This window comes from Gallus gallus, chromosome 4, assembly GCF_016699485.2.
Source record: "Gallus gallus isolate bGalGal1 chromosome 4, bGalGal1.mat.broiler.GRCg7b, whole genome shotgun sequence".
Classification (NCBI taxonomy): domain Eukaryota; kingdom Metazoa; phylum Chordata; class Aves; order Galliformes; family Phasianidae; genus Gallus; species Gallus gallus.
In genome coordinates this window covers 33013179-33025645 of record NC_052535.1, presented here as the reverse complement: position 1 = coordinate 33025645, position 12467 = coordinate 33013179, and the positions used below count along the sequence as shown (strand labels likewise).

At 42.8% G+C, this 12467-nt stretch overlaps 1 protein-coding gene across 2 annotated transcripts in view; it reads left to right on the top strand.

Moving 5' to 3' along the window:
• GATB (glutamyl-tRNA amidotransferase subunit B) overlaps positions 1–12467 on the top strand; it is a 43119-nt gene that overhangs the window by 28216 nt on the left and 2436 nt on the right. Inside the window, exons 10-12 of one of the 2 annotated variants that reach the window (XM_420446.8) lie at positions 5015–5148; positions 5515–5593; positions 10716–10850. In XM_420446.8, coding sequence (XP_420446.2) covers positions 5015–5148; positions 5515–5593; positions 10716–10850 — 348 coding nt within the window. The remainder of the gene's footprint in view (positions 1–5014; positions 5149–5514; positions 5594–10715; positions 10851–12467) is intronic. The other variant, XM_015276668.4, reaches the window with a different exon arrangement.

Genomic DNA, 12467 nt, shown 5'->3' with positions numbered 1-12467 from the left:
AGTGAGATAAAGGAGAGAATAAGAACAGCAGAAGCAAGAGAACTTGTGGGTTGAGATACAGGCAACGCTTATTTAAGAGTATGAAGGAGGAAGAAAAAAACCAGAAGTGATGCAAAGGCCACCACTCATCACATCCCACAAGGAGCCTGATGCCCAGCCAGTCTCTAACTACTTCTCCCTTCAGTTTTTCTTGCTGAGCACAACACTGTAAGACACACAGTATCTTCTTACCCAATTTGGATTTGCTGTTCTTCTAAACCAACCCTGGCCTCTTCACTGCGGGAGTAGAGTGGGAAAAAGAAAAAGCCTTAAAGCTCTGCAAGTTTTGCTCAGCAGCAGCCAAAACACTGATGTTATCAGCACTGTTTTGGTCACAAATTCAAAACAGCACCCTATGGCCTGCTATGAAGAAAATTAACTTCATCCCAGCCACGCTCAATACACCCTCTTCTTTCACTTGGCATCAGCCTACTTCTTAGCCTGCTTCAATCTTGATAGCATCGATGGCTTCTGCTGTGTGCTTTCTGTCATCTCCATGAACTTGCCCTGTATTTGCCTCATCAGTTCCCGTTTCCTTCCAAGAGCTCTCTGAAATCCTCTAGTGCCTTTGCTTTTTCTCTTTGTTAACTTCTTCCTTTCTGCGGTGTGTAAGATAATTAATGAGCTCCAAGCTGAAATTTGAGATACAGCTTGTAATAAGATAATGCATCCATTTGAATGCATGAAGTGAGCACTTCTTCATTGTGAGGTCTTTTATTGTGCATTAGGATGTCAGCGTGTATACTCTCCATAAAAGTTGCTTGCCTGTTCACTGGGAGACTAGTTAACCTTAATTCATCTGCAAATGGTATGTCCATTGCTGTGTTAAGCTTACATGGGAAGTTACAGAAGATTGCTGATAGGGCCAGATGCACAAATCTAATGAGCATTCTTTCAGGTTAGAGCACCCAGGAGTGCTCATTAAATAAATGGCGGTGGTAGAGGGATGGCTCTAAAATGCAAAATCTCTGCTTTGCGCCAACTTGTTAAGAGAAAACATTAAGCACAAAAGTTACGATAAAACAATACCATACTTCAGAAGTAGTTAGTTTCTGAGCTGGCTTCAAGACCTTTGTTCTCATATACAAAAACTGCCTACATATACTGCAGTATCGAGAATGTAAGACTCCAGCTTTGCCTAACTACAAGATTAACTGAGATGGAAGGAAGGCTTTAACTATTGATATCTTCGTCTGAGATTTCTTAAGCGTAAACTGCTAGATTTTTAATGGTTTTCTAGAAATTGCAAAAATAAATGGGATTTCTGATATTCTTCATGCAAATTCCATTTTATTTGTAAAGATAAAATTCTTTAAGCAAGGTAGACTCCGTGGTATTGGGGTTTCTGCGTGCAGTTTGCTGTGTAAGCTGGTAGGTTGGCAAATACTACTCTTCAGTCAAGAAGGATCTCAGAGAACTACGGTAGTATAATATTATGGTCATCTTTCCTGGAGGGAAGGGTGGAGGGAGGCAAAAAAAAAAAGGGGGTGGGGGGGGAGGTGTATTGGCATAGGTATGAATATGTTGTATTGATTTCAAAAACCATGCTGAGGTCCAACCAAAAAGAAATAAATCAATTGTCACGGTACAGGATTAGGAAGAAACATTCTGATCACTTTTGCATTCCAAGTCTTTTTATACCTTTATGTTTACTCAGATAAAACTGGCAGTTCTGCTTTGGCTTCGGCTCACTTCTTCACTGTAATAGCTGGCATTTGTGAATCCTTTATACAGTCAGAATGGGATACCAGTAGTTTTGACCATTTTGTTTACAATGTGCCACCCTCATTTACTTTGGTGTGCAGGTGAATTTATGCTTCTTTTTAGAACCTAAAGCATTAAGTAATGAGTCAGAAGGAGAAAGTTTGAGCTGTCTTTCTTTGACTGCTCTTCTTTTCTACATTAATAGAGTAGATTTTTCAGCTTTTTTTTTCCTTGGCAGTCTTCCACATTTTTGCAACAATTGTTACCTCACGGTTGGTTATTGTGGGAACTGCTATGGTGAAAATGGGAAGAAGAAGGCAGAAAATGAGATTTGTGAACACTGATACAGTTTTCTCCTGCAGTGCTTTGGGCAGCTATTGGTCTTTAAAGGCATAAGTTTGCATTACAGACCCAATGTCCCTGCAGATTACACCCATGGTTGTCTGTAAAACAACGTATTGTTTGAAACTTGTTTACAAAGCACTTGGAATCACTCTGCCGTTACGTTTTGACATTTCAGTAGAATTAAATGATGGTGTTAAACCATGTACCAGCAGTAAATTTGCATCTGGTTGAAATATTGGAATGTCATGATTCATGCAGTTGAGATTCTGATGAATAAGTTGCAACATATTTGGTGTGTAATGGGAGACCCAAGTGGGGGCATAATTTATAGTGCAGAAATATGGAGGCAGAAATACACAGTATATACAGACAGCACACAGGAGATTGTGATGTCAAATTAGTAGAGAAGAAGCTAAATTAATATTTCAGTGAAAGGTTTTTGTTTGTTTGTTTTAGAAGTGAAATGATGGATGGTAGAGCTCAATGTATCAGAGCTCCCCCTGGTTATCTTTTCCTACGGTTAATTACATTCTTCTGGGTGAGAGTTGCTGAAATAGAGATGGTGGCTGGACTGAATCTGGCATGACAAAAGTTGACCAAAATGCACAACAAGTTAAAGTTCAGATAGCACAGTATTTAGGAATTGAAGTCATCCAAGTTATTACTAATCTTTTATATGGCAAAAAAATAAGGAAAATGTTTCATTTTTGTCAGTCATTTTGATGTTCTGAAACTCTGCCTTGATCATGTCATTGCTGGGGTTTCCTACTTTTTGGCTACAGCAAATGACAATCACTTAAAGAGTAAAATAATAAAGAATGACAAAAGAATTTGTCCATTTCTCCATGTTGAAGAAGTAGGTGTGGGGCTCAGTACCTGGTAGCATATGTAACCAGATGTGTCTGAGTATTCCTGGGCTTTTCTCCTCTTGCTGCCTGGAAATCATCTGATGGAAATTGGAAGGCCGGGTTTGTTTGCCCTTGATTTCTCAAAGGTCTGGCAGAAGCATCAGTGCTGTAACTCTAGCCAGGCTGTTGGTATCCAGAAATCTGAATGTGCCCAGTGCTGGAGGCCTGCTCTCCATCATCTGCGTGATAGAAGTGCTGGACGTGCTGCATCTGAGCCGTGCAGCCTGCACTCAGACGTGTGGCATCTGCAGACATTGCTTTTGTGTGCATGATGTTGTAGCTAGACTGCTCTGCCTAGACTGTTTGTAAAGCCTCCTTCAGTATGCATTAAAGTAAAAACAGCAGCATTTGTACGCAGTCACTTTTTCCTACCCAAATTGGACAAGTGTTTTAATGGGAGGTAATCTGCCATTTAAATAATCAGAGTTTGTGCAAATGAATCCTGAGGTGAATTAAGAAGAGTACAATATTTGGCAGTTCATCATTTTAGTAATTCCATTACATGCATGCACAGTTCTTAATCTTTTACTGTACTTTGATAATTACAAAATTTGTTTTTCTAATTTATTTAACCTTAGATTTTTACATTCTTTTTCTATTAAGTGAATGTGTAAAAGCCCAGGACAGGAAAGCAAGTTTCCCTATGTGTATCAGAGGAGTAGTTAACCAAATCTGCCTTGCTTCACAGAAGTCCTCAGTGGCCTACTGAGGCTGACGGCGTCGATTTTTTGTTCGTGATCTCAAAGTAAGGGGAGAGAGTCTGATTTTTATCCTAGTAGTTTTATAGCACATCGGCCCACTAATTGAAGTCATTTTTGTTCTGTTTTCCAGAACAGAGAGCAGTAGATTGTGGACTCCTTAAAAGCAGTACTTTATTACCAATGATTCCAGAGATTATTACCAGTAGTGTCCAGAGATGTTGGAAGTTTGTTTTGTGAAAGTTATAGTGGGTGAAAAATCCAAAATTTAGTATTGCTATAGTGATAAATTGCCTTTAAATACAAGGACAAAGAAGACTGTTTTGACAGGGCTGAGTTTTAGTGGAAAAGTCAGGCTTTGGTTTAGTGCGTGCCTGCACTCTGTTTTGCTCAGAAGTATTCATAGAGATCCATCTGCCATTGCTGCGTGCTTGGAAGATGTTTTTGCTGTGATGACAGTACGTGTAGAATAACTCAGTGGCTGCCTCTAAACTGTTATCTCTTCTGAGAGCTGGTGAGACCTCCTGTTCATTTATGCCGTACTCTGCAGAAATCCGGTGGCAAAGAGGGTGTGGATTCCTCCTGCCACTTAATGTCTCTTCTGCCTTGAGACCTAATGAGTTCTGTGCTACAGTTAAAGAACTGCCAGTGCCCTGATGTCAAACAGCACAGCGTTCAACAGGCTGTGCACTATCTGTTCTTCTAAAAACAATCTCAGATTTCACTTATAGTATAAATTGAATCCCCTACGATCATACCTTCTGAGCATTTAGGGTGCTGTGCAAAGCCTTGCATAGCTTCTGTGGAAAAATCTAGAAACATAAAACCCCTGTTCTTACAGTGTGACCTTTCCATATCATTCAGGGGTGACTACAAGCCAACCTTATTCCATCAGACCAAAATAAAAATAAGTGATTGCAAGATCAAGAGTGAGGTATCTATAGGCGGTTTCAGGCAAAGTCTCTTCTTGGTAAATGATAGCATGAGAGTGTATGGAGCATTATATTTTCTGCCACTGTATGTATTTAAAAACAAAGGACAAGATGGGAAAGGTTCTCTCCAAATATTAATTTTTAGGGAAGATGTAAGAGAAAAAAGATCACTCAATTATTGAAGTTATGTTAAAACAGGCTGACATATAAGCTGTACGCATGCATGCTAGGCACAGCGTAGTTTTACTCATAATAAAATTACTCCAAAGTCTTACAGCTTCTTTACTTTCTTTAGTTTACTTTAGCATTTATCCTCTGACTCTAGCTGCGTAATTAATCACGCTTGCACTTCAGTATCTGTTCGATGCATTTAATTTTTCTTTAACAGAATGAAGATGGATTAATGGAATTCTTTGAAGATGTGGTAAAACGGACTCAGATGAAGCCAAAGAAAGTGATCGGCTGGATTCTGAGCGACCTACTCAGTCACTTAAAACAACATTCCCTTACAGCAAATGAAAGGTCAGGCTTCTCAGTTACAACAGCAGTGAAATAAAATTGCTCCTTTTCTCATGTACCAGGAACAGTATCATGTCACTCTGATGCTGACTTCTGCTTTAGTTATCATCTGTGAGGTTGGTTATCCTAGGCAGTGCTGCTTAGGCCTTGACACTGTCATGATTAATGAAGTTAACCAAATGCCTTCCAGAGAAGAGGGCAATGATAAGGCATAATCAGGCAGTCAAGATCAAAGCTGAATATAGTGTATCACGAAGAAAAAATACTAGCTTGTCATGCTAAACTGTGTGACGTTTAGACAAGCAACAGTGGCATAAATCTATTACTTGTCCTCTTCCCTGAGGTAACTCCCGTCCCCTTTTTTCACAGCCCCATCAGTTCTTTTCTCCTAGCTGACCTTCTGAACCTTCTAGAAAATGGAGACATTTCTTCTTCAGCAGCAAAGCAGGTATTTTTTGATTTCACTGTACTTTGAATCTGCCGATGCTTATTCCATCTGCATTCGTTGTGTGCCAATGAATTGGTTGCTTTAAATTATTCAGGGTGTTGATGAAGGATAAATTTTGCTTCTATGCCATATACATTTAATGGATGAAGATGCCTCATGTAGTATAATCTTACTGATGTCTTTGCATACTTAGCGTTAAAAGGGGGCACAAACCAAATAGTAGCTTTAAGCTACAGTCAGTTAAGTCAGTTCTGCTTCTGAACAAAGCAGACGTTAGATGTCAGTCCGGTAGCTTGAGTAACACCTGAGGAAAGGCTGGTGGGAACTAATCCATGGCAGTTAAGCTGAGGGTATTAGCTAGTAAGTGCAAAGGGATACTAGAGCCTATATTCTCAAGTATTGGTGTATGGAAAAGGATATCAATCAGCTGACTGTAGTCACAAAGAGAAGTCTGATGTGGTGCACTCCGAGAGTCTAACACAGAGACATCTGACCTTTCTTTTCTCCTGGCTTCTTTGAGCAAGTGCTGCCATGAGTCTCCTAAGCAAGGACTGTCTGTAAAGCCAGTTTTCCCTCTATCATTTTGCTTAGGACAGTCTCGAAAATCAGCACTTCACACATTCATCTGTAAAGTTATGAACTGCTTATGATGGTACTGTAACTCTGGTGCACGTTAGGCAAAATCTGGAGTTCTTTTGTGATAGGGAATAACTGCCATTGACCTCAAATTCTCTATGTGGGATTCATCGTCCTTTCAGGTGAGTTACTGTGCTCTGCATTTAAGTACATTCGTTAACCGTTTTTCCTCAGGTGGCTGTAAGCAAAATTGTTAAAGAAGATCCTTGCCTTGCCTTGCCTGCTTTCAAGCTTTTACCTCTCTAAAATGCACAGGGCACATTTCCACCTTTCTAGCACAAGTTGATTCAGTCAGAGTACAACTTTAAAACAGTACAGGCTTTGGCGTTAGTTCACTCTTTCCATGATTACAAACTCAGAGCTGCAAAGAGCTGTGGCTCTTTTCCTACTGGGGGACACTTCCTGGTTTTGGGGGGTTTCTTTTGGAGGTGCTTGTGGATTTGGATTATGTTGGCCTTGTAGTTGGCCCGCCCCTCAGAATAGCCAGCTGCTTTTTATAGGCACCGTAAATACACATTTAAGTGCCTGACTTCAGGCATGTGCATCTGGAAATTTTGGACTGGAAAAGTAAAAGCTTCAAAAAGGACATAAAATATTAACAGGGAGATACACTGGGATGCAGAGCAGTTGTGTACCTGCAGGGCAATGGGACACCCATGAGTTTGGGGTCTGCATCTGAAAAAGGAGCTCAGAACTCCATTCTTAACTCTGTTTCCTTCTGGAGGATACTGATGCCCCTCCACTGGAGTCCTTTCCTTGTGATAAGTCTGTATGCCAGCACTTCTGACAGGTTATGAAATGTCAGGAATTTCAGAGATGCCTTTCTTGTTTAATTACAAACTCCTTGTAACGTGCATGTTGTCCTCTGCGTTCTGAAATTGGACACAGAGAAATAACAGTACTATTTGCCATCACTGAGTGATGCTGTCAAACTGCAGGAACCTTGCCACATTTAGAAAAGTATTCTGGTTGCCTGGATGTCAGAAGAATAACAAATGTTTATAACAATTCTCAGCAGCAGGCCGAGATGCTGGATGGCCTGAGGGCAGAAGGGGCTATATATACACAACGGCAGATGAAGTGCAGCACTTGGAGTGGAGGAGAACGAATTGCAGTGGTAGAGACAGATCCAACTAGAAGCACTAGCGGGGTTGATGGGGTGAGCACACAGACATGCACACACATACGTGCTCGCAGCAGGAAGCTGTTAGAAGTTTTAATTTGTTAAGAGGATTGTGTTCAGTCTCTGCTGTATAAGGCATTAAAACACAGATAAAAGCTGCGAGTGCTGATTATAGACACAGAACATTGTATGGTAGGATGCATATGCCAAGGAAAGGGCACAGTGTGCTTACATAATTACCACTTGGGTAATTACAGAGCTCACGCCCAACTTGCCATCAAATATAGCATCCTACCCCAGAGGCCTCCAAAGTGGTTTCATGCTGGCATGCCTGTACAAAGGGGAGCAGTCTCCAGCTCTGCTGGTGTGCAGGGCTGTGCAGTGAGCATGTCCTGCATCGGGGAGGCCTGCACAGGCACACGCTATGCATGGCCTTACCCCGGAGGCACCATTTGGATGTCAACAGTGGAATGCAACTCTACTACACTGAAACTGGTCTGATGGGAGTATGGCCAAGGTGGGGCCTCACTCCTCACCGGCAGGGCTGGCAGTGTGCACGTCTGTGGCAGAAGGGACCTCACTTTTCAGTGAGGGCATTGCGGGAGGAAGGTAGTTCTTGGGTCAGGAAAGCAGAACCTGGCTTTGGCTGTTGAGAGTTGTGCTGTAGCAACTCTGTGGAAATGCCCCATTGTCTGTTAATCAGGGATCTGTAGCAGGGTGTGGAGAGGAGCAGGCCCCTTGTCTTGTTTGCTTGTGCAGTTGCGTAGGTCTCCCATACAAGAATAGCTTCGATAGACCCACTTGGCACCCCTACTTCAAAGTAGGTAGCAGGAAAATGAGTACAGTACACAAACCTAAACAGAAGCATCTGCTTTGACTATTACGGTCATACCATCTGGAGCAGTGAGCCCAGCCTGCCCCTCACTTTTGTCAGAGGCTGAGGGACAACTGCCAGACATCAAGGCTTTCCATCAGGGCAAAGGAGAGCAGCCCACAGGACAGGCTCAAATGGTGCTGCCTGCTGCTTCCCTCCTCCTCTGGCAGCACATCACTGTGGGTAGGCTTTCCAGTTGGAGCCGTTCTGAGGCAGAGCAGTCAGCTGGCATGATCGCCAGCTGCAAAATGTTTGATATGATGCCCGTGGCAGCCAGACGTGCAAGTCCTGATTAATTCATCTTGACCAGCGGTTTGCTGCTATGCCTGTTAGGTGGGGAGAGCAGAACATCATTAAAATCTAATCACGCTCAGCCAAGAGTCAATAGTAGAAACTACTGAGATTTCAGTGATGGAAATGAGGCCTGAGATTCTCATTTTGGCTCTGGAGACTTCCTAATTTGATCCCACTGTTCTGACGCAGACGGTTTGTGTAAATGAGCTGAAATCATTCTTTAAACTGCTTTCTTTAAATTTCTACTCCTTGCCAAGTAGCAAAACACATTTTTAAAAATGCATTTTTGACAGGACTCGGGCACATCTCTTTCTGCTTTCCTACATAACTGTAAACAAGCAAGGGCCTTGATAACGATACTGCTCTGGTGGCTAAGTGGATAAGCTCGTTACCAAATTGAGAAGTACATACAATGCAGATGTCACGGGGAAAATCTGTTGCCTTGAAGGTTTCTAACGGGCAAGCTTTTCTCAGTGCCAGGAGGCGTTTGGCACAGAAGTAGCAGGGAATCAGAGATGGATCTCGAAATGTCAGCTGTCCAGCAGCCTGATGTAAGAGTTGCTGCTGGGTAACTCCACCGTGGTTGGCTGCTCGGATTTTGTTTGTTGCACATTTTCCCCTCCTGTAGCCCACAGTGTGTTGCTTGCGTGCATACCAGTCTTAAAAATCGCATCTGCCTTTTTCCAGGACAGTGATATGGCTTCTTTGTTGCCCAGTCTCTGATTTGTGCAGCGCTTCAGACTCTCCAGGGTGTTCTGCTGTGGGCTGTGCTGTGCAGAGAGGCCAGAGCTCCCTTTGAAGGGAGATGTGCCGTCCCAGTGCCTCGGGAGGCTTCGGGGACAGAAAGCTTTCTGCCACGTCCCTGGGGAAGGAGGAGCAGCTGGGGCTGCCTTTGGAATGAGGCATAGAGTGCAGCAAGAAGATATTGTAAAGAGCTGCAGGCAGGTTGAGTCTCCGCTGGATGTGTTTGTTTCTAGGGGTGTTTCAGGTAGCGTGGGCGCGATGATCTTTAAGTACGATACTGGAAGAGAGATCTTGCAGAGGACATTGTGTACGGCATTGATTTTTGTAGGTAAAAGCAGCTTAAAGCTTTGCTTATGGTGGTTATAACTCTGCTTATCAGTAATTTAATGTTTGATCTGCACTTAACCTTCTTACAAAGGAAAAAAGAAGATGCAGCCTCTGTGAGAGTTGTGTATCGTTACCCTCTCTCGGGATCTCAGCTCTGTGATAAGATCCCATCAGTAGCTTTGGGGTATGGCTGCCACACAAATATCTGCTTGCAGGAATTGGGTCAGTGCATGGTTCTTATGTACATGTTGTGGCTACAGAACTGTTTAATCGAAGGTCTTTCTTATCACAGAATATTCCTACGCTAAAGAATATTGCTGGCATACTTAAAGCACCATCCCACGTGTGCCATTTTCCCTAAGTTGTCTCACTGCTTTGCTAATTAATTAACACACAGTTTGAGTGCCCCTTCTCCCCTTCCCAGCCTCTTCTCCATCCCGCATTGAGTATTTAATGCTGAAATGGTGACAGGGCACTATTTCCACACTGGTACGCAGCAGTGGCCCAAACATACAATTATATCTTCAGTGCAGAATGAAGCGTAAGCAGCTGTTCTAATAACGGTTTTCTTCCTCTCCTCCCACAGGTCTGAAATAAGAGCAAAGGAAATGAGAGCAAAAGAAAAATCACTGCCCGAGGAAACTTTTTTAATAAATGTTCTCTTCTCTCGCGTTTATTCCAGGGCAACAGCCCTGATACAGCATAGGAACACACACCGACATTAACAAGTAATTATTCCCAAGGCTTAGGGTCACCCGGCATTCCTTTGCTGGGAGGTGATGCATAGGTGGGCCTGGAGCTGCTGCAGAGTCTGCTTGGCACTATTTTTCTTCTGCTTTGTCGTATGTATTGTCATTACAGTTAGCTGATAAGGACTGGTAATGAGATGAGTTTCTTGGGACTGGACTTGGTACTGCAGTCAACTAGTGGTCAGTTCCCGGGCAGAGACACCACTCATGGAAATGCATTCTCTTACTGCTCTCAGGCAGTTCTTGTGCGTACTGTGAGAAGAGCGCTGTTACCCCTGCTACTGAAATCTGACTGCTTAGATCTGCAGCTAAAACAGTGCAGATAAATAACATCAGTATGTAAAGTCACTGATCTTTGCTACTCGTGGTTTTCAGGTGTTTGAGGAATTGTGGAAGGGAGAAGGGAAGACTCCTCTTGAAATCGTTAAAGAAAAGCAGCTTGAACTGATACAGGATCAAGAAGAGCTTGAACAGATCTGCCAGGCGGTGATTGATGAACGAGAAAAGGAGGTGATTATGGTGGTGCTGGGAAGCTTGCACACTCTCTTACTCTCTGGCACTAAAAAGGGGGGTTTAAATGGCCTTTTTTCTCTTTTAATTGGTATTTGAGCTCTAAAGCCAGTTAGGAGCATTAAAGCTGACGCGCAGCTATCATCAGATCTTTTCTTCTCTTTTCTTATTTTACTAAGTGTTTTTTTGGAAATTGAAGCTTACACAAAATGATCTGCAGAAGAAATTACCAGTCTGGCTAATGTGCTAAGTCATTCTAAGAGACCATAAAAATGTAATACAAGAAAGCAAAGCTGTAGGGCTCTTCCTTCACCTGTGCAATATATTGCCCTTAACTTGACCTGGCCACTTGGCCACCTAACTGTCCTTTTTTTTGTCATCTCCTGTGATATTAGTGCACCACTGCTACATTGTTCTGAAGACTGAGGCTATCTGCCATCAAGGCATATAACAGTAATGGAGTTAGAGACTTATGAGATGTGGCAAGGCCAAAATTCTACTCATCTCTTTACCCTGTCCCCGTCCTCCTTCACTGCCACTGCCATGTTTTGCTCGCTTTTCCTGCCTGTCCGGAGGGTGACAGGAGACAGACCCGTGTGGCAGCAGCACTGGAGGCTTCGGGACTGGGAGCGTTGCCCTCTGCTCTGCTGAGCTGCTCCTGCGGGGGGTAAGGACAGGGTTTCAGCTCTTCTCCATCCCCTCAGAAGGATGCAGCAGCCTGCATGGCTCATCCAAGGAGCTCTGAGCCAGGAAAAGGGGAAAAAGCTTGTTGATCGTGAAGGGGAGGAGTGGGAAGAAATCCTGACAGAGTCTTAACATCTGTTTTATATAAAAAATGAGAATGAAAACAAGTGCTCCTATGTTCTCTGGAGTGAAAATGTAAAAGCAGAAGTGAATAGCTTACTTCTAATACTAGCGTTGTCTAGATACATTTGCCATTTGGAAAAAAACATTGACATCTTCTGAGAACAATACCACCCACCCCAGTTCTCATTGGGGGATGCTAACAGCTCTGCAAGAGCTTTTGATAAAGAAAATGAGCTTGCAGTAGGTCGGCGTGACCTCCATCAGACTGACTCATTTGCAGAGCCTGATAAAAGTGCTTCTGTATTTTCAGTCTAGTATGGAAGCACAGGCGTAGATACAGAAAGAACATCAAAACTGATTGGGAAGTGCAGAAGCTGAAGGTCCGTAACTACGCTCCCATTTCAATAATAATGCCTTGTCTGAGAATGTAATTCCTCTCTGCTTTTCACTGTTTCAGTCAAGCCAAATGCAGTAGAGTGGCCTCGCTTTCCTCCTTTTTCCAGGTGATCTTTCACTGAGGCAAAAAGCTGCCTGGAAGGGCTGTAATTCACTGCTTCGAATTGCTGTAAGAACTTGCATTACAAAATAGAGTTAGCCAAGTACTTACCAGGAAAAAAATAGGCCTTGCTTTCTCTTAGGAACTTTCTTTAAAATGAACAAAACTCCAAACCAACACCGAGCAGTTAATGAAAATGCAGTATCTTGGCTGTACCACACTCTGCCCCATGTAAGCGATTTCTGTCAAATACGGAGTAACAGGTCTTCTCCATATTGGGACTTCACAGAGATTTTTAGACTGTCACTAATTCA